The 20,516-nt window shown below is 43.4% G+C and overlaps 1 protein-coding gene across 2 annotated transcripts; it reads left to right on the top strand.

The window, feature by feature from the left end:
• The first annotated feature begins 19,566 nt into the window (after nt 1-19,566).
• LOC115555775 (uncharacterized) lies at nt 19,567-20,509 on the top strand. 2 transcript variants are annotated; one of them, XM_030372807.1, is made up of 2 exons: nt 19,567-20,060; nt 20,264-20,509. In XM_030372807.1, exons 1-2 carry the CDS (start codon nt 19,591-19,593, stop codon nt 20,436-20,438), a joined length of 645 nt encoding a protein of 214 aa, XP_030228667.1. In that variant the 5' UTR covers nt 19,567-19,590; the 3' UTR covers nt 20,439-20,509. The 2 variants fall into 2 exon arrangements, 1 of the variants encoding a protein (XP_030228667.1); XR_003978906.1 differs by having other exon boundaries at nt 19,573-20,060; nt 20,259-20,509.
• The last annotated feature ends 7 nt before the right edge of the window (nt 20,510-20,516 follow it).

Below are 20,516 nucleotides of genomic sequence, written 5' to 3' on the forward strand. Positions count from 1 at the left end.
AGGATTTCGTGCTACGGCCCTGCCCAGGGGTTAAGGAAACAGAATAGCGTGACTATTGGCAGTGCTGCATTTCATCTCTGTTTCTAAAGTAAAGATAAGTAAAATATAATATGACATACATTTTATGCTTACTCAATATATTTAAGCAATAGATCACGCCAGGCTGTGGTATGTGCTCATTATATGATATGGTATGATATGAACTTTATTCGTCAGCTGGTGCTGAAATTTGTCTTGCGACCCAGTAGCCGTTGCATGTTTAAACAGAAAACATGAATTACACACATTGACATTACACATTGAAACACAACAAATTTACATACATGGGTACAGATAGTCGAGAGCACATTGTCCACCACTCCGCCTATCTCCGGTTTAGCATCAAAGTCGATTGATGGACAAAAGACTTTTTTAGTCTAACCTTCTTGAAAAGTGGTACCTCGTATCTCCTTCCTGAGGGCAATAACCTGTATTCACTATACAAAACATGATTAGTGTTTGAGGTGATGTTTTTTGCCAACCTCAGTATGCTGTTGTCATACGTGGAAGCATACAGCTCCTGAAGTGGTTGTCCAACAATCTTTGAACAAATGTTTAGTTGTTGTAACATTTGTGACTTTAGGGCTACAGACAGACATCCATACCAGGTGGTACTGCAGTACTGAAGAACACTCATAATGACAGAAGTGAAAAACAAAAGAAGAATCCTTCTACTGGCACCAAAAGATCTTAAACGGCGAAGGAAATAGATTCTTTGCTTTGTTTTCTTACACACTGATTCAATATGATCTTTCCATGAAAGAATATGGTCTATTGCTACTCCTAGGTATGTGTATGAACATACCTGATCGATCTGTTCACTATGAATAGTAATAGGAGATTTGCATATCTCCAGTGGTGCACCAAAAACAATCTCTTCTGTCTTTTTTGTGTTTATGATGAGAGCGTTGTTATCACTCCATTCAACCACCTTATTTACTCTCTGCTGGTGCAGTCCAGGGTCACTGAAACTATTTAAGAGAGAAATTAAAACTGTGTCGTCAGAGTACTTTAGAATGTACTGATCTGGTCCTTTGCTCCTACCCTCAGACAGACATTCTTCAGTACGACAACTGTCAGTATAAAGAGTGAAGAGTACAGCTGAGCTTACACAACCCTGTGGAGCGCCAACATTTGTAGTTAATGCTGAGGAAAGGGTTCTGTTCACCTTTACTCTCTGTACTCTGTTGGTTAAGAAACATGCATACCAGTGAATCAAATATGGATTCAGTTCTAACTGGACCATCTTTGAGACCAATATATCACACTGTATCGTGTTGAAGGCTGAAGAAAAGTCCAAGAACAACACCCTTGCATAGTTGTCTTTAGACTGATCTAGATGTTTTGTAAGGGGCGTTGTCCGGCCCCGACGCGCAGCGGAGGGCCGGCGACCCCCTTCACAGTGGTATAATGAGCACATGCCACTGACTGAAGTGATCTATTGCTTTTATACAACGGTTACTATTATGGCGAAACGAAAGTCATAGACACACTACATTTAAAAAGAAACCAAGAAAGTCAAAATAGCCGTTTAATTAAAGAATACAAAAAAGTAGTCCCTCCTGGCTGCCGCTATGCATCGACGGTCGCTATGCAACACACTTTAGCGTCCCTCCGATAGAAGGCTCCGATAGTGCGGTTCGCCGGCAATTTATCCTATGGAGCAGTTCACTCACCGTGTGCCTAAGCTTTCGTTAGTCTCTCCATCGCCTTGCTCACTCCCGGAGTAACAACATTTACACGCTCTCCATCATCCAACATATGTTTTACTTTGTAACTGTTTCTACTTCAAGGCGCGGATTGATATGCAAACTTTCACAAAATGATCGGGCGTCATAGCAGTTATGTATACGCTCATTATACAACAGTTGGGAACCAATCAGATCGCTGGATTTAGGTCCCCCGTTGTATATATATATATATATATATATATATAGATAGTGTATATATATATATATATATATATATATATATATATATATATATATAATTTCTTTGCTACATAGAAAATCTCAACCCTAGCCCTCGCTGTTGCGCGTTCACGCGCCGTGGAGTCACGTCCCAATACTGTTTAAATGTAGCTTAAGGGGTAGAGGGGAGGGCTAACATCCCCTCAAAATTGAGATTTTCGATGGGCACCCTCAAAGCGCTTCAGTTCTGACTTGCTCCCACAATACCTTGAGAGAAAACGGAAAATCAAGAAATATCCTAGACAAGATGGAGGACGAAAAGATGCGACAGGATTGGAAAAACACAAATGTAAGTATTTTCTCTGTAATTAACTAGTAATTATTTTATTAATTATACTCTGCCGCCCGGCCGCGGGCTTCGAAGCCCGGCCGCGGACTCTCGGAAGTCTGTGGCCGATTTACGCGGAAGATCGCGAAAGTCCCCGGCCGACTTGCGCAGGCCGCCCGACCCCAGTTCTCGGCCGGGATGCATGCCCGATCACGGGCTCTGCAGCCCGGCCGTCGACCGGGCTGCAGACCGGGCTGCAGACGGGGCTGCAGACCGGGCTCATACGATCGGGCTGGATATCATGTCGTATGATATCCAGATCTTCCATGTTCTAGTGACTCCAGGTTAAAAATAAGCTTTACTATACTAATATTATATTATATTATATTATATTATATTATATTATATTATATTATATTAGGCTTTATTGATCCTTTTGGGATGACTCCCTCAAGGAAATTGATTGTCCAGTAGCTTACAGAAAGGAAACGCAACACAATATTAAATCATATACAATATAAGATCAACAATACACTCTAAGATAACAATAAAAAGTAAAATAAAAAGTAAACAGTAAACAATAATTATAATATAAGATAAGATAAACAATAAACTCTTAACTAACTAACTATAAAAAGTAAACAAAAAACAGTAAACAGTAAACAATAAACCCTTAGCTAATATAGAAAGTAATATTAGTAATATTATTAGTTATTAATTATTAATAATCTATAAGTAATATATACCTACTCATATATATATTATATTAGTAATATTCTATAAGTATTATTATACCAAGATATTATATTATATTAGTAATATTACATGGTTAATCAATGTATTTTTTGGCAGTACTATATGTACATAGCTATTATATATTGTACATAACATATGGCCATATCAACCAGTTCTGGCATATAATTTCTATTTCCTTCTTATTTGTTTTCTTTCAGGACTTCGTTGAGTCCACTGCCACCAGCCCCCCCCCACCTCTCCCTCATGCTCCTCCACCCCAGGCACCTCTTCCACCACCCCAGACACCCCTTCCAAGTGGAGAGTGCCAGGGGGCAGGCGAGGCATGAGGAGAGCGAGGCAAAGTTGGCGAAATGGTGGAGAAGATGTGATTCTCCACCATTCTCTCAAAAGCTGAGAGAGAGTGTGTGTGTGTGTGTGTGTGTGTGTGTGTGTGTGTGTGTGTGTGTGTGTGTGTGTGTGTGTGTATTTTTAGGTGTGTGTTTGTGTGTATTTTTAGATGTGTGGTTCAGTGTTTCTTATTTAAATAAAGGGTTTCTTCTAAAGTGTTCTTGTTCTTAACCGATTATTATCTAAGGGGGCACTCACACTAGGCCTTCTGGCCGTGGCCGTGGCAGTTTTAGCACCTATCTGTGCTCAAATCTGCCAGTGTGAGTGTGGCCAGTCTGGCAGGCCGGGCCAATTACAAAATATAAATACCATTTCAGGTTAAACATCTTTACAATGGGTCTTGCTCGTTGCCAGAGACAATGGCAGCCAGTCTGTCTCTTGTAACATTACCAGGGGTCTGGTTATCTGCTAGGGGGCACGGGGAGGCCATGATGACGTCACAGGGTAGGGTTGTCCCATTTGGTAGGGGATCGGTTAGGGTAGCAATGAGGGGTAGCAATGAGCATGAGCAATGAGGGTTAGGGTTGAGATGTAGGGTTGAGACAGTGAGCAAAGAAACGTGTGTTTTCTTCCAACCAACTCTCCAACCTTACGGTTTTTGTCCCCGTTCCTTTACTTCTCCCTTCCCACATTGGTGAAGAAGCTGATACATTTCCCTGGGGAGATTGGCCATCTTTGTTTTTCTTTGAGTCACTTTTTTTATTCCCTCCATAATAATCCTGCGAGGGAGGTGTCAGTGAGCAGGGCAAACCACCAGAATCTCTGTCATCTCCGGCTTTCATTTATAATGCATTCTCCAACCACTGCATTGGCGTCTACCGTGACGGATCCAATGGCTCTTCTTTAACATGGTAGTTCTCCCTGCTCAGTCCTTCATCATATACTCTTTGTCATCAATAACGTTTAACTAACAACAAACAGTCGCACCAAATCACATGAACAACAACGCTTTTCTAACACGACAGAGAAGGGGAAAAACAGTGTGAAGGGATAATGAGAGGACTTTGAAGAGGGAAGACAGGGATGAAGTGGGTGTGGAAGATTGAGAGAGAGTAGTTGAAGGAAGACTCTTGAAATACAACGACCAATGCCCAACCTAGATCCCGACAATACAGGGTGTGTATTGTTCAGATACCAAACTGAATATGACTGGAGTCATTGCTATGAATGCAATTAAGGATGTGCAATTACTTCCCAGTAACGTGGGAAATGAAACGCTACATGAATAAAAACCCTGATGGTTGAGGGATGCTTGGATGCGTCCACAGTGTCTGACGCTGGCCTTTCACTGTAGAGGGCAGGCAGCAATCTACCGGTTCAGCCTGACCTCAGCTTTGGAGTGGCCATTGATTTTCATCCTTTATATTCTCCAGTATGACCTGACTTTCTTTGTCTGACCAATTCTCCTGAATCGCTTCTTCACAAGCCAAAATGTCAAGCTGCTAGTGGGGAAGGAAGGGAGACATTGGGAGGACTTTTCCAGCTTTGTACTGTCAAACGGAAGCTGGTGGAAGGGGGTTGGTATGGCACTGTGGAATACCTCAAGGTGTTGGATCACGCTGACAGGCTGTGGGGATAGGTGTGCAGGCGGAACAAAGAGCCCCAGCAGTTCCAATTGCACGTCAGTCATGGACAGTCCTGGAAGTGTCAAGAGTCTGTCAGGCTATCGTTCATTCATACATACACACCCACACATATTTATATATATATATATATATATATATATATATATATATATATATATATAGAATAGGACTTGGTTAATGCAATGTTCAACAAGATTGAATGGAATAATCAACTATATTTATTTGAATTTAACCTTTATTTTAACAGAATGCATATTTGGCACATAGTATATGTCCATGAAATTATCCAGTCACTTAGATTTTTTTCCCATGTCTTCACTTCATCCTGAATGTTTATAGACCCCATACTTTTTTAAACCTTTCTGTTTTGAGCGTAAAAGGCACGAGATCAGTTCAAATACATTTTTATATGTATATTTATGTATATACATATATATGTATGCATATATACAAAATATTAAGAAATAATCATATATTTATTTGTAATTAACCTGTTCACCGTATATTTCAATGTAATTATCGATGTCACTTATATGTATTATTTTATATGTATTCTCTTTATCTTGCATGTTAGCAGACATCCCCATATATGTAAAAAAATTTCATTGTAAGCTGAAAGGCATGAGACCACTTGCAAGCAGTGTTCATTGAACGATAGTTCATGAACTTGTTCATATTTTGGGCGAACGTGAACTGAACGTACTGCATTACTGCCTGATGAACGTTACTGTGAACTTGTTCATTCTGGTGTCTGAACGGCATGCTCACTCGGTTTAACTTCGTTCAATAGGGGGATTATTTGTTCATCAACACTACGGATGCAAGCGCAGAATGATGGAAAAAAATTAATTTGTTTGACCGGTTGCCATGGTTGGTTAATTTGGAGTTGCGGTGTGTTGTCAGCTTACTGTTACATTAAACTGTAATCAGAAAACACGGTTATATGCTGTAGACCCTATAGTGTCTGTGGTATAATGACTGGGACGAATTTCAAATTTTAAATATGTACACTTTATGTTGAAAGTATAGGCCGTCGCGATTCCCATTGAAACGAATGGCGCTGGGATTATTCTTCAAAACGAGAGCTGGTAAATTGTGAAAAATTAATTAAACTGTAATCAGACAACGCGGTTATATGCTAAAGACCCTGTAGTATCTGTGGTATAAAGGCTGGGACGAATTTCAAATTATAAATGTGTACAATCCATAACGTCAGCTCTCTCTCTGGCTCATAGCTCAGTGGACTAGAATACCACCTAGAATCATTGCTTGTTGGCCGGAAACGGAAAGGGGGGCTGTTTACGTTTGGTTGTAGTCTTTTTGCTCGGTTCTCCATCCCAACAGTAGGGCTAGAACCGAGCGAAAAGACTACAACCAATCATGAATACCCCCCCTTTCCGTTGCCGGCCAACGAGCAATGAGTCTCCCAACAGAAATCAATGAAATTTACAAAATGCGCGAAATGTGCAATAAAACGCGATATAAACTGTATTACGATACTTGATTCAACCACTCTATTTCATCCTAGACAAACTAGAAAGGGGGCTCAATGTTCAAAATACCGCAAAAGAAGAATAGCTCACAGCAACACTTTGAAAAAATGAATTATGAACTAGTTCATTTTTGGAACGTTAAACTTAGTTCAAGATTTTACTGAACTAGTTCATTTTAAAATGTGTGAACTGAACTTTGAACTTTCCCAACACTGCTTGCAAGTATATGTAAGCTATGGCCTTGCGCTGTGTTCTTCAGTTGGCAGTTATCATTGTAAAACGTGAAGCCACTGAAGATCAGCCGATTCTATTATTTTCATTCATTCAACGTTGGAATTAATATTAGTGTGTATTGTAGTTCAGGTTGCCATTATTTTGATCGGTTTATTTGTCATCAACCAAAAGGCTTTATTCATTTTCTTTTAACGGTTTCATTTATTTTCTGTCAGTCTCAGTCAATATAAACACAGTAAGAGCCGGAGGTTTGATAATAATTGTTATCTTGATGCCTCGGGTAATGTGGTTTCGGGGCAAGGTTTGGCTTGAAGAGGTGTAAAGGTTCAACACGATTGTTTATTAAGTGTGACAAGGTAAATGGACATGCACTCTGGGGGTTCATGAAGCATTTGCCAGATCCAGGTGAATTTTCAGTCTATATCGGTGTGGGGGGACGTACGGCATCTGGCCTGCAGGGGGAGTATGTGCATGTTGGGAGGACACCGGATCTGCTGGGTGGATTGGGTCTGATTGCAGGCACCCGCTCGCAATCAGACCTATCAGGTAGTGTGTATTTATGTGCCTGCTTTATCTTGTAGTGAGGAGGGATCGGGAGCAGCAACCCAGTCGCCAAGAAAAAAACGTATACGGTGTACGTTTCCATGAACACTGGATACTAGGGCTGTAACGATACACAAACTCACGATTCGGTTTGTATCACGATTTTTGACCCACGGTTCGATACATCCCACGATTTTTTGAAATTTAAAAAGCATTTTATTTAAAAAACACTTATATACCAATTAACTTAATGTAACATTTAATAACAAATAATTTGGAACACTGAACAGATTTGAACAGAAAGAATACTATTAAGGTATAGCTAAATGAATAAAGAAATAACGTGTGGGAGGATGCTTTTTTCAACTGTTTGGTTGGTTTAGTCAAATATCCTTATTAGCACTACTTATTAGGCTATGTAGCTTAAATAATGACATAATCAGGCCGTATAGAATGCAACATGTTGAATAGCCTAACTTTCAATAGATGGAGAAAAACCTGAAGGTCATGAACGTCGCAATAACGAGGCGTTACGAGTAGCATATGTGTGTGCGCCAGAATGGCAATGTGCGTATGCGTGTGTGAGTGACGTCAGCGAGTGAGTGGACGAGCGAGGAGAGCGAGCGGTAGCGCGTGTGTAGTGAAGAAGCGAACGTGTCCGGTAGAATAAAGTACCCATCCTGTCAATAATCGGTGGCCGCTTCATTCCAACCTATAAGCAGACAAACTGCCAGTCAAATCACACAAAACACTAGAGACAGGATCACACAGGCCCCCTCTGGATAAATGTCGTTCATATCGCATATGAGCACTTCGACGGCTGTGGAGAAATGCGATCCTCCGTAGCCACGGAGGATTGCAGTAGCATACTTACGGCATCGATAGGAGGGGGCGCTGTCAGCAGACTATTATCTAGACAAATTGTTAGCAAATTTCAATCTGACAATTTGACCGCAGAGTTAGAAAGGGCGTATCGCGCTTCTGCCTTCTCACACCGCGAGACAGGATCGTGGCTTTGAGTATCGCGATTTTCGGTTTGATACGCGTATCGTTACAGTCCTACTGGATACGTAGCATTTCAACGTAAGAAATAGCGTGTTATACCTACAGTATCCACGTGTGCCGCTGTGGAGGCGGGTTTCGGGGTTTGGGTTTCACAGCTTTCGCGGCAAATTGTGGACACGATTGTTTAGGGGGGGGGGGGGGGGGGAGGCTGTTGTTGACCGGGGGGGGGGGGGGGGGGGGGGGGGTGGGGGATGGGGGGAGACACGTTTGTTGAGGGGAGGGGGGGGAGACACGTTTGTAGGGGGGGGGACACGCTCGACAACGAGAGTCGGTTTTTATTGAACGCTCGACAACGAGAGTTGGTTTTTATTGAACGAGACTTCAACACGGAACAGCTGCACGAAACGATGGTCACGTCACTCTCGGTGATGGTGTCGACAATAATGAACACACGAACAATGTTAATAGAACAACACACAACCACATAACATCCCGAACCCATTAACCCCACTTAATCCTAACAACAAAACAAGTTAACAAAAGCCCCATTTGTCAACTGAGAACCCCAATTCCCAGAATCCCCCGCGACTCCGGAACACGGCGTAGCTTATATTAATCTTTATTATCTGAATGGGAAATGCAATATTTTAGGACCGATTCACCGTTAAACGTGTTCCTAATAACATTTCTAGCGAGAAATATACTTTTTACTTGCATAATCTTCAGTCAGTGATTGTGTCTGATCTTTAGTTTTATAGTTATTAGGATTTGATCGGCTCGCTCGCATGTTTCAACGACGTCAGGTTGCTTTCGCTAAACTAGCAGCTCACGTGCTTCCTGCGATTGTGTTATTAAACTGTTACTTTATGTAACTTTTAATGATATCTTGTTAGAAACACGTATATCTGAGAGCCAACCCAGTCGCCAAAAGCATACCTACGTTGACAGTGTACGTTTCGTGAACACTGGATTACCTCGCATTTCAACATAAAATAGCGTGTTATACACACACACACACGCACGCACACGCACAGACACACGCACACAAGCACACACAAGCACACACACGCACACACAGACACACACACACACACACACACGCACACACGCACACGGTGCATTTCGCTGCTAAAACAACAAAAAAATATTCCCTCAAATATTATTACTTTCAAAACGTTGGCCAAAATGGCCAATAATATCATTTTTTATTTGGGATGCTTCTAGGACATTTTGGGTGGATTTTGAACGGTATGTGGGGGGCACGTTTTTTGCAGGACCTGGCAACCCTGCGCTGTTGCCCGAGATCTGGATCCACCCCGGCGTGGTGCAGTCTCCTTTTGACCTTTTGACCCCAGACTTCTGGGGGAATAGCTGAATCAATTCATTAGTCAATCAGAAGCATGTAAATATCTTCCCGGTGGCGTAAGAGGACGAACAAGGTGTCCTTCAACATCTACGCTTCCAGGCGATTGCAACGGTGCCACACATGAGCATATTCGAACATGTCTAATGGTAGTAATTAGCTGTCGAAATTGGAGGCCTTAATCAATACTGAGCAGCTATTGATTTGCTTCCCGATAAAGATTTGTCACAAATGACATGTTATTTAGCATCTACACGTTGAGCTGAGTCCAATGACACCAAGAACGACACTCTAGCTAATGGTAACATGTATTTTACATGGTACACCTAGGTCTAGGACATGATCTCGGTGTAGCAAGAGGCCGAGCTTGATCTCATTGGACTCAGCTTAACGTGTAGATGCTAATTAACATGTAATTTGTCAAAAATCTCCATCGGGAAGCAAATCTATAGCTGGTCATTATTGATAAAGGCCTCCAAAATCGACAGCTAATTACTACCCCGAATCATATTCAAATATGATCATGTGTGGCACTGTTGCAATCGTCTCGAAACGTAGATGTCAAAGGACACCTTGTTTGCTCTGTTGCACCACCGGGAAGATATTTTCATGCTTCTAATGGATTGATCCATATTTTAAGGTTCTCGGACTGAGACTTTAAGTGGCTGCAGCAGAAGTGTTGAGACGAAAGATGATATTAAGAGATTGATAGAATATTCCCATTCACATTATGATTCTTCGTCGTAACATCCGACCAAACATCCTTTACATTCACAGAGCGAAGATTATGAAAGTCCAGGCCCCCCCTTCCTGCACTCGAGGTCCGACCGGGCCAAGTTTCGGTGCGGGGGTCCCAGTTAGGCCCTAGAATATGGTATTCAAATTTCAGGGCGGTAGGACCTTCCTATCTCAAAAACTTTTTTTCCACCACATTCTGAACCATTAGGTCTCGCAGGCAACACTTCTGAAGGGGCTTTGTCCAAATGACAGTCCATTTGGGAAAACTTTTTTTCTCTATGGGCTAGAACTACAAATCTTGCATATGTCGTTCTCGGGGCCCCGGGAAATGTGTGTCAACATTTTAGCATCCCTAGCTATCTCGAAAAGGCTGGAAAAGGGGCGTGACCTCCAACAGTACAGTCAATGTACATAAGACAGAGGTTAGTTTCTAGGCCCCATTTTTTGCGGGATGGAGGTGTACATTTATGGCTTAATGTGTGTAGACACCGCTGGCCTGTGGCCACGTCTTTGAAGTCTGGGGTCAAAAGGTCAAAAGGAGCCGACACCACGCCGCTTATGAGATAACAAAAAGTGAATCTGTGTTTCTCTCATTACATTTTGTCATTATTGAAGAGAGGCCTGATTCTCATATGCATATTGGACTGTTAGGGTATAGGTCTGGGAAGAACTTCAGGCCAAAATCTTGCAAGCGAGCCGCTGGGTGCAGGTGCAACGAGATGGAGCACTTGCTGAGCCTGGACTTTCATAATCTTCGCTCTGTGAATGTAAAGGATGTTTGGTCGGATGTTACGACGAAGAATCATAATGTGAATGGGAATATTCTATAAATCTCTTGATATCATCTTTCGTCTCAACACTTCTGCTGCAGCCACTTAAAGTCTCACTCCGAGAACCTTAAAATATCCATTAGAAGTATGAAAATATCTTCCCGGTGGTGCAACAGAGCAAACAAGGTGTCCTTTGACATCTACGTTTCGAGACGATTGCAACAGTGCCACACATGATCATATTTGAATATGTTTCGGGGTAGTAATTAGCTGTCGATTTTGGAGGCCTTTATCAATAATGATCAGCTATAGATTTGCTTCCCGATGGAGATTTTTGACAAATTACATGTTAATTAGCATCTACACGTTAAGCTGAGTCCAATGAGATCTACCTCGGCCTCTTGCTACACCGAGATCATGTCCTAGACCTAGGTGTACCATGTAAAATACATGTTACCATTAGCTAGAGTGTCGTTCTTGGTGTCATTGGACTCAGCTCAACGTGTAGATGCTAAATAACATGTCATTTGTGACAAATCTTTATCGGGAACTAAATCAATAGCTGCTCAGTATTGATTAAGGCCTCCAATTTGGACAGCTAATTACTACCATTAAACATGTTCAAATATGCTCATGTGTGGCACCGTTGCAATCGCCTGGAAGCGTAGATGTTGAAGGACACCTTGTTCGTCCTCTTACGCCACCGGGAAGATATTTACATGCTTCTGATTGACTAATGAATTGATTCAGCTATTCCCCCAGAAGTCTGGGGTCAAAAGGTCAAAAGGAGACCGCACCAAGCCCGGGTGGATCCAGATCTCGGGCAACAGCGCAGGGTTGCCAGGTCCTGCAAAAAACGTCCCTCCCACATACCGTTCAAAATCCACCCAAAATGTCCTAGAAGCATCCCAAATAAAAAATTATATTATTGGCCATTTTGGCCAACGTTTTGAAAGTAATAATATTTGAGGGAATATTTTTTGTTGTTGTTTTAGCAGCGAAATGCACCGTGTGCGTGTGTGCGGGTGTGTGTGTGTGTGTGTGTGTGTGTGTGTGTGTGTGTGTGTGTGTCTGTGTGTCTGTGCGTGTGTGTGTGTGCTTGTGTGTGTGTGTGTGTGTGTGTGTGTCTGTGCGTGTGCGTGCGTGTGTGTGTGTGTATAACACGCTATTTTATGTTGAAATGCGACGTAATCCAGTGTTCACGAAACGTACACTGTCAACGTAGGTATGCTTTTGGCGACTGGGTTGGCTCTCAGATATACGTGTTTCTAACAAGATGATATCATTAAAAGTTACATAAAGTAACAGTTTAATAACACAAACGCAGGAAGCACGTGAGCTGCTAGTTTAGCGAAAGCAACCTGACGTCGTTGAAACATGCGAGCAAGCCGATCAAATCCTAATAACTATAAAACTAAAGATCAGACACAATCACTGACTGAAGATTATGCAAGTAAAAAGTATATTTCTCGCTAGAAATGTTATTAGAAACACGTTTAACGGTGAATCGGTCCTAAAATATTGCATTTCCCATTCAGATAATAAAGATTAATAAAGATCATACACATTCACTGACTGAAAATTATGTAAGGAAAATGTACATTTCTCGCTAGAAATGTCATTAGAAACGCGTTTAATGGTGTATCTGTGCTAAAATATTGCATTTCCCATTCAGATAATAAAGATTAATATAAGCTACGCCGTGTTCCGGAGCCGCGGGGGATTCTGGGAATTGGGGTTCTCAGTTGACAAATGGGGCTTTTGTTAACTTGTTTTGTTGTTAGGATTAAGTGGGGTTAATGGGTTCGGGATGTTATGTGGTTGTGTGTTGTTCTATTAACATTGTTTGTGTGTTCATTATTGTCGACACCGTCACCGAGAGTGACGTGACCATCGTTTCGTGCAGCTGTTCCGTGTTGAAGTCTCGTTCAATAAAAACCAACTCTCGTTGTCGAGCGTTCAATAAAAACCAACTCTCGTTGTCGAGCGTGCCCCCCCCCTACAAACGTGTCTCCCCCCCCCTCAACAAACGTGTCCCCCCCCCCCCCTACAATCGTGTGTCGTCCCCCCCCCCCCCCCCCCTCAACAAACGTGTCTCTCCCCCCCCCCCTCTCCCCGGTCAACAACAGTCTCCCCCCCCCCCCCCCCCCCCCCCTAAACAATCGTGTCCACAATTTGCTGCGAAAGCCGTGAAACCCAAACCCCGAAACCCGCCTCCACAGCGGCACACGTGGATACTGTAGGTATAACACGCTATTTTTTACGTTGAAATGCTACGTATCCAGTGTTCATGGAAACGTAGACCGTATACGTTTTTTCTTGGCGACTGGGTTGGGAGCAGAGACAAAGGACTGGAGCACATGAACTTCATTGCGAGAAAGTCTGTTGAACGCTCCCTGTGAATGCGATGGCGGGTCAATAATTTCTGGGTTAATGGGTTCGGGATGTTATGTGGTTGTGTGTTGTTCTATTAACATTGTTTGTGTGTTCATTATTGTCGACACCGTCACCGAGAGTGACGTGACCATCGTTTCGTGCAGCTGTTCCGTGTTGAAGTCTCGTTCAATAAAAACCAACTCTCGTTGTCGAGCGTTCAATAAAAACCAACTCTCGTTGTCGAGCGTGCCCCCCCCCTACAAACGTGTCTCCCCCCCCCTCAACAAACGTGTCCCCCCCCCCCCCTACAATCGTGTGTCGTCCCCCCCCCCCCCCCCCCTCAACAAACGTGTCTCTCCCCCCCCCCCTCTCCCCGGTCAACAACAGTCTCCCCCCCCCCCCCCCCCCCCCCCCTAAACAATCGTGTCCACAATTTGCTGCGAAAGCCGTGAAACCCAAACCCCGAAACCCGCCTCCACAGCGGCACACGTGGATACTGTAGGTATAACACGCTATTTTTTACGTTGAAATGCTACGTATCCAGTGTTCATGGAAACGTAGACCGTATACGTTTTTTCTTGGCGACTGGGTTGGGAGCAGAGACAAAGGACTGGAGCACATGAACTTCATTGCGAGAAAGTCTGTTGAACGCTCCCTGTGAATGCGATGGCGGGTCAATAATTTCTGGACTGTCCTAATTCATGCAAATAAAAGACTTGCGAGTGCTTCCAATCAAACCCGGTGTCCATTCGCTCCTTGAACCTTGCTACAATCAGTATTGACGGGATGGTAAAGAAGGTCTCAAAACCAAAAAACTGTTTATGGTGCTGTCTTCATCACTATGTGGAGAAGCTGAAAATAGTCAGCAGTACGAATGTGTGGTCAAAGAGGTAATGATGTTAGCTTTAATATTGTGTGGTGTAATGAGGTAATAGAATAATGAAGAAACATCAGCTTGAATAGCTGATTAGCAAGGCTAGTTTTAGGTTGCTATGGAAACCAGGCAGCTCACGGGTATTGATATGCCACCTGTAAACAAAGACGATACATGTGAATGTAATTTTTGTTTGATTGAAGGTATAAGGGTAAGATAAGATAAGTGTTTGTACTGGTTATAAGAATTCAAGATAATATAGTTATTTATAATGAGCACTGGCAATATCCTCATTTATAATTTGAATAGCCTAGTTATATATAGGCAATAGCAGCATATGTTATGTTCATTATGATTCTATTAACCTATTGTCTTTTATATGGATGATTTTAGTGAATACATAATTCTTACTGTATTGTATTGTTAATATTGTTCGAACTAAGTTGGTTGGCAGTTAACATCGGAAATGGTGAAGCCACTGAACATATAGGCTACGTTGAGATTTAAAATATATTTTGCAAGGGTGACTTGATCAAGAGGGCACTACGGCACAGGGTCAAAAACAACACAAAATAGAGATACAACATTTGGTGATTCTCATTCTAGTATATTAACCATCTAAAGGCAGTTCATGATGGGATATATGTAATGCGGCATTCCCTCACATTTTTAAATGTACGTTTTTTTGTCCATAGATGGCAGACTAGGACGTCAACATCACCCCAATCCCCCCTCCCCCCTGCTTTTCAACCTTGTGCTTTAGATAGTGTGTGTGTGTGTGTGTGTGTGTGTGTGTGTGTGTGTGTGTGTGTGTGTGTGTGTGTGTGTGTGTGTGTGTGTGTGTGTGTGTGTGTGTGTGTGTGTGTGTGTGTGTGTGTGAAACAATCCAGTTAGAGACATGATTAGCGGGCCATGTTGGTAACAGAGCCAGGGTGGGAATGGCCAGGAGTGGGGATGAGTACCCACTCTTGCGACAAGTGCCATGGGATCTTGAGTGACCCCAGGGAGGCATGATCTCAGCTTAATGCAGGGGACTGTAACCTTTCAAGTTGCCAATGTCATGCAAAGATTTGAATGGTTAAAATGATCTTTAGAAGAGCCAAACAACGCTTAAATTCAACCTCTTTACGGAAAAGACACACATTAGATATGATAATTTAGGCTACAGATAATGATACTTTGTTATATTCCCTTTTGTAGCATTTCCTCATCTACTCTGAGGGTAATGATTATTGAAGAGTTGCTGAATTGCTCAAAGGTTCTGGAGAAAATTATAGCTGAGCAACTAATGGAACATCTAGGGCCCTATCTTGCATCCGGCGCACGTGACTTAGTCACTGGCGCATGTGTCGTTGCTACTAGTTTACAACTGGCGCAGAGCGTTCTTTTCCCACCACCGCCACTCGCCGGTAAATTAGGGATTGATCATGCGCCCCAAGGGGCGGTTCGGCGGAAGGAGGAGGCGTGTTCTGGCGCAAACGGTATTTTGCCGTTTCTGAATACCATTGCGCTACTGACCAGGAAATACCTGGTTTAAAGTCAGTGGCGCGTTGTTCAGATGCTATTTTAAGGGCGCATGCATACATGCGCATGCGATGCATACGGATTGCTTGTGCACCTCGCACATACACTTTGCTTCTCTCATCTACACGGACAGCAGTTCCCATTTTTGCAAACCATACATAATTACAAGGAAAATTAAATATTACCACACAAGGAAAATCATTGTGGTGTCCATAAATATAAAATAAATAGGCATAATTCTAGCGTAGGCTACACATTTACCCAAATTATTCACGCGAATTGTATCAGGCGTAATGACGGATCAAATTAACCTGGTTGACCAATAGCGGCAAGAGACACATGTATATAAGGACACCTGTCAAAGTGGGTTGTCCGTCAAGAATCAGGAACCACAATTCTGAAGACTGCGAAATCACCTTCTGTAAGTCCATTTAAAACCTTACTCTGCAACTTACCAGTTAAGTTGAGGTTGCTCATAATTTTTCTATTGCACAGTGGAATGGAATACGTCTTGGGACAGAGGATCAGACGCCGGGGGGAGAGGGTCTACCGGCCCAGACACACCTATCTCTCCCTGAGTGAGGTGGAATGCAGGCGTAAGCTACGCCTGACCCGTCAGGCTGTCACAGATATCTGCCATCTCCTGGCAGATGAGCTGGGGACAGATGCACGCTGTCCCTATGCCCTCCCCGTTGAAGTGAAAGTTAAAGCGGCACTGCATTTCTATGCATCTGGGTCGTTCCAGCATCCCCTCAGTTCTATTGGGTGCATTTCACAATCGGCAATAAGTTCGGCTATACATGCAGTTACGTCAGGTCGAGTTGACATGCTGGGGAATACATCAAATTCCCCGTTACACCTGACAGCCAGGAAAGAACAAAGCAGGAGTTTGGGACCAAGTATGGGTTCCCTGGCGTCCTTGGTGCTATAGACTGCACCCATGTGCAGGTACGTGCCCCATCAGTAAACGCACTTGTATACATAAACTGGAACGGAACTCATTCGATTAATATCCAAGTCATTTCCGATGCTAATTGTAGAATAAATCATGTCTTTGCTAATCACCCTGGCTCAAGCCATGACTCTTTCATATTGGCAAACTCGACCATTCCTGCCATATTCGAGGGGAATCCTCCCTTGGATGGGTGGCTGTTAGGGGACAACGGCTATCCGTTGAAGTCATGGCTCATGACCCCATTTATTATGCCTGCAACAGTGCGCGAAATTGTATTCAACAGGAAACACACACAAGCACGCAGTGTGATTGAACGTACATTCGGAATACTGAAAATGCGCTTCAGGTGTTTGGATAGGTCAGGTGGTACTTTACAGTATGGTCCTCAAAAAGTCGCAGCATTCTTTGTGGCATGTTGTGTTTTACACAACTTTGCCATGAATCATGGATGTGTCGATGAAATTAATGAGGATAGATTAGAGGACTTAAAGGGACTCTTACCTTTGTTGCATTTTTACACTTTTTTTGGATAAGGTTAAATTGGTATTAATAAGGTAATAACACTCTAATATGCAAGACAGACCAACCAGGAGTAAAAACAAACAATTATTTTACTCTCATAATATTTAGTGAAAACTTCAACCAATAAAATTCTTCAGACCGAATGACCTTATTGGCCGACAGACCTGTCTGTTTGCTGCATGGATATATAAGGTTTTCCGTCTGCTTCTTGTGGCGCATTCGGGCCCGCGTCATCAAGGCGCGTCCTCAACTAGAGGGTTTGTTTTGATTCCACGGCAGACAGTAGCGAGTAGCGACCGTAGCGACTGACGATGGCAGACCAAAGTGGTCCACGGCGTACTGAAACTGCACCATTCAGTCCGATTAGGGGACTCATCTCGGACTCAGACTCACAGAGTTACCCTCCTCTGGAGCCTCAGGAAGACCTCCAGACTGTTGGCCACCAACTGCACCATTCAGTCCGACAAGGGGACCCGATTCGGCCTCAGAAGCCAAGTGGTCCCGCTCCCCTGGATGATTCTCAGGACCTCCAGACCGTTGGCAACCAACCGCACCACTCAGTCCGATTAGGGGACCCGTTTCGGACTCAGACGCGACGTTGTCCCGCTACTCTGGAGCTCCGGGAAGACCTCCAGACCGTTGGCACCCAACCGCACCACTCAGTCCGATTACGGGACCCATTTCGGACTCAGACGCGACGTTGTCCCGCTACTCTGTTTGTAATGCTCATACACCTTTCTTATACTCAGTGGGACCACTGTCCTTCAACATGGGGCCTCAAAACGGTATCACACGAAGCCCATTAAAATTACAGTGAGCCACCTGCTAAATTTCTTGTTTACTAGACCCCTGGTAGATTTTATGACCCCTGGGAGTCTAAACATAACCCATGGGAGTCTAAACATAACCCATGGGAGTCTAGAACTTTTGTACTGTAGCGACCCTGGGACAGTTAAATAGTTTGTGTGTTATGTGTTACATTATATTTCGTTGTCCGCTATGCCAGTTGTTCTATGTGCATGTATTGTAATGTTCTTCTTGTCAATCAGCGTGGGGGCGAATCATTAGGTCAGCTGGGGGAGGGCCTTGGAAGAACAGGAGGGTGGGGGCCTGCACGCGAGTGAGACCGTGTTGGGGGTTGCCGGGTTAACCGGGGTTTGTTTTGTGTCGGTTTTCTGCCGTTGGTTACAATGTTACGGGTTTCAGTGACCTGGTTTTGGTTCATTAAAACTACCTTCAACTACTAATGACTCGACATCATTATGTCACCGGCGAGGTCGTTACAGTACTCTAAAAAATAACGCTTAGTTTTGTACTCTGTACTTTGTAACGCTTAGGGGGTGGGGCATTGGAGGAAGGCGGGATGATTTGAATGTGCTGTAATTCTCAAATGCAACAAAGGTGAGAGTCCCTTTAAGGAGACGTGATGCTGAACTGCATGTACCGATGCCATTACGTCCAAATGCCGCAGCAGCACGGGAGAGGAGAGCTCATCTGTCAGATGAGCTGCATCGTATATAGTGAGGTATAAGCAAACTAATGACATCTCCGCTCTATTGTTTAGCTACATTGTACAATTATTACCATGCATTCATAACCTTGTGATTCAGAGAAAGTGAGCCCAAAACATCGGAAAGTATAGTATGTCCTTGAGAATTTTTTTATTCGACTTGTCCAAATAGGCAAAAATTAAGAAAAATAATGCAAAACGAAAAATGGAAAGTTGCAAATATTTGAAGGAGATTTAGCCGAAAAATTAATTATTTTCTCCCTCCTCTGGACATCATCTGTTGTGAACCTTTCTTGGCGTGCGCCTGGCAAATCCGCCATCATAATAGCAATCCGCCATGGAACAAGCGCCGATCGCTCTTAAAGGGATAGTTCACCCATTTAGAACCGGAGTTCTATCATTATAAAATCGCTATTGTAATGTAAATTAATATATAAAAATATATCAGTCTAAACCAGTCTCCCCTTGGCCCATTTTTTCTCATCAAATTTTCTCCCGAAATGACGTCAAATGACGCGTTTGACGTCATTTCGGGAGAAACCTCTCTTCCCGCTAGATGGGCCGAGGACTACAACACACTTTTGGTGGCAAATTTGCCGGAAATTTTTCCACCAATAAGGAATGAGAGGGGGCGGGAGCTTGCACGCTTGCACGCTCAGCTCGCGTACTGTGGGGGAATGAGAGGGACGGGAGACCGACACAAACCGCTGACCATGGCAGAAGCAACAGCTGAGTTTGAAAATATATTGCTGCATTGTAATATTCAGGGCTATTTGCATGAGCCAGAATACAGCGAGGAAGAACTGAGACGAATAGAGGAGGAGGCTGCTGCGGCTGCAGCTGAACAAGCCTTGCCTGTTGCCGAGGAGCCGGATCGCGCCGGAGTGAACTGGTGGTGTACCTGTTTGCTCTGTTCACCTATGGAGACTCACAAAGAGTCCCTGTGCTGCAGCGAATCTCAGCGATGCCAGTTTCTTCGCGATGAAATGGCTGAATCTGGCGAGGAAGGGGCCGTGTGTGTAACATCTCACCCAGGCTTTACGCCTCATCTGAACCGTTGGGTATTGGACACTTATTTCCGTACCCAGAAAGTCAACTGGAAACGCCAGCCAAAGCCCGCCGGGAGAAACGGACGTCTGAGCACAGAGTAAGTGTTTGTTTACTAACACATTGGCTACAATAGTTTTGAGTCACGGGGAACGTGACAATGTAGTTATCCGAAAGTAGCCGACCTTATTGGCAGAGCATAGGCTACGTTACGTTAGCTTCAAGTCTGTGTAATGCTGTAGGCTACTCAAGGCATAATTTATCTTGCTTTGCTAATTTTGTTCTCTTTCTTTGACAGTATAGGCTAACATCTTACCGGCATTTCCTGGAGTGGATACTGCAAGGTGAGAGACTTGGGAGAGGCAATCGCCTTGTTTTGCCAGCGTGTGTTGTCCAGGCCATAAGGGCTAATTACCCAACACAAGATGGGCAGTACCGTGGCTACCAGGAGACGGTAGATGCCCAAGATGAGCTGTGATATTTAGAAAACTCACCATACGTTTTGTTTTTGTATATAGTTTATATTTTATGAATAAAACTTCAAATTCATGTTGGT

This window comes from Gadus morhua, chromosome 12, assembly GCF_902167405.1.
Source record: "Gadus morhua chromosome 12, gadMor3.0, whole genome shotgun sequence".
In the NCBI taxonomy this organism is placed as follows: domain Eukaryota; kingdom Metazoa; phylum Chordata; class Actinopteri; order Gadiformes; family Gadidae; genus Gadus; species Gadus morhua.

Bases quoted from the DNA above. Each gene is read 5' to 3' on its own strand.
- LOC115555775 (XM_030372807.1), top strand. From the start codon at position 19,591: ATGAGAGGGACGGGAGACCGACACAAACCGCTGACCATGGCAGAAGCA. The intron at 20,061-20,263 runs GTAAGTGTTTGT...TTGACAGTATAG, and splicing joins AACGGACGTCTGAGCACAGA to GCTAACATCTTACCGGCATT.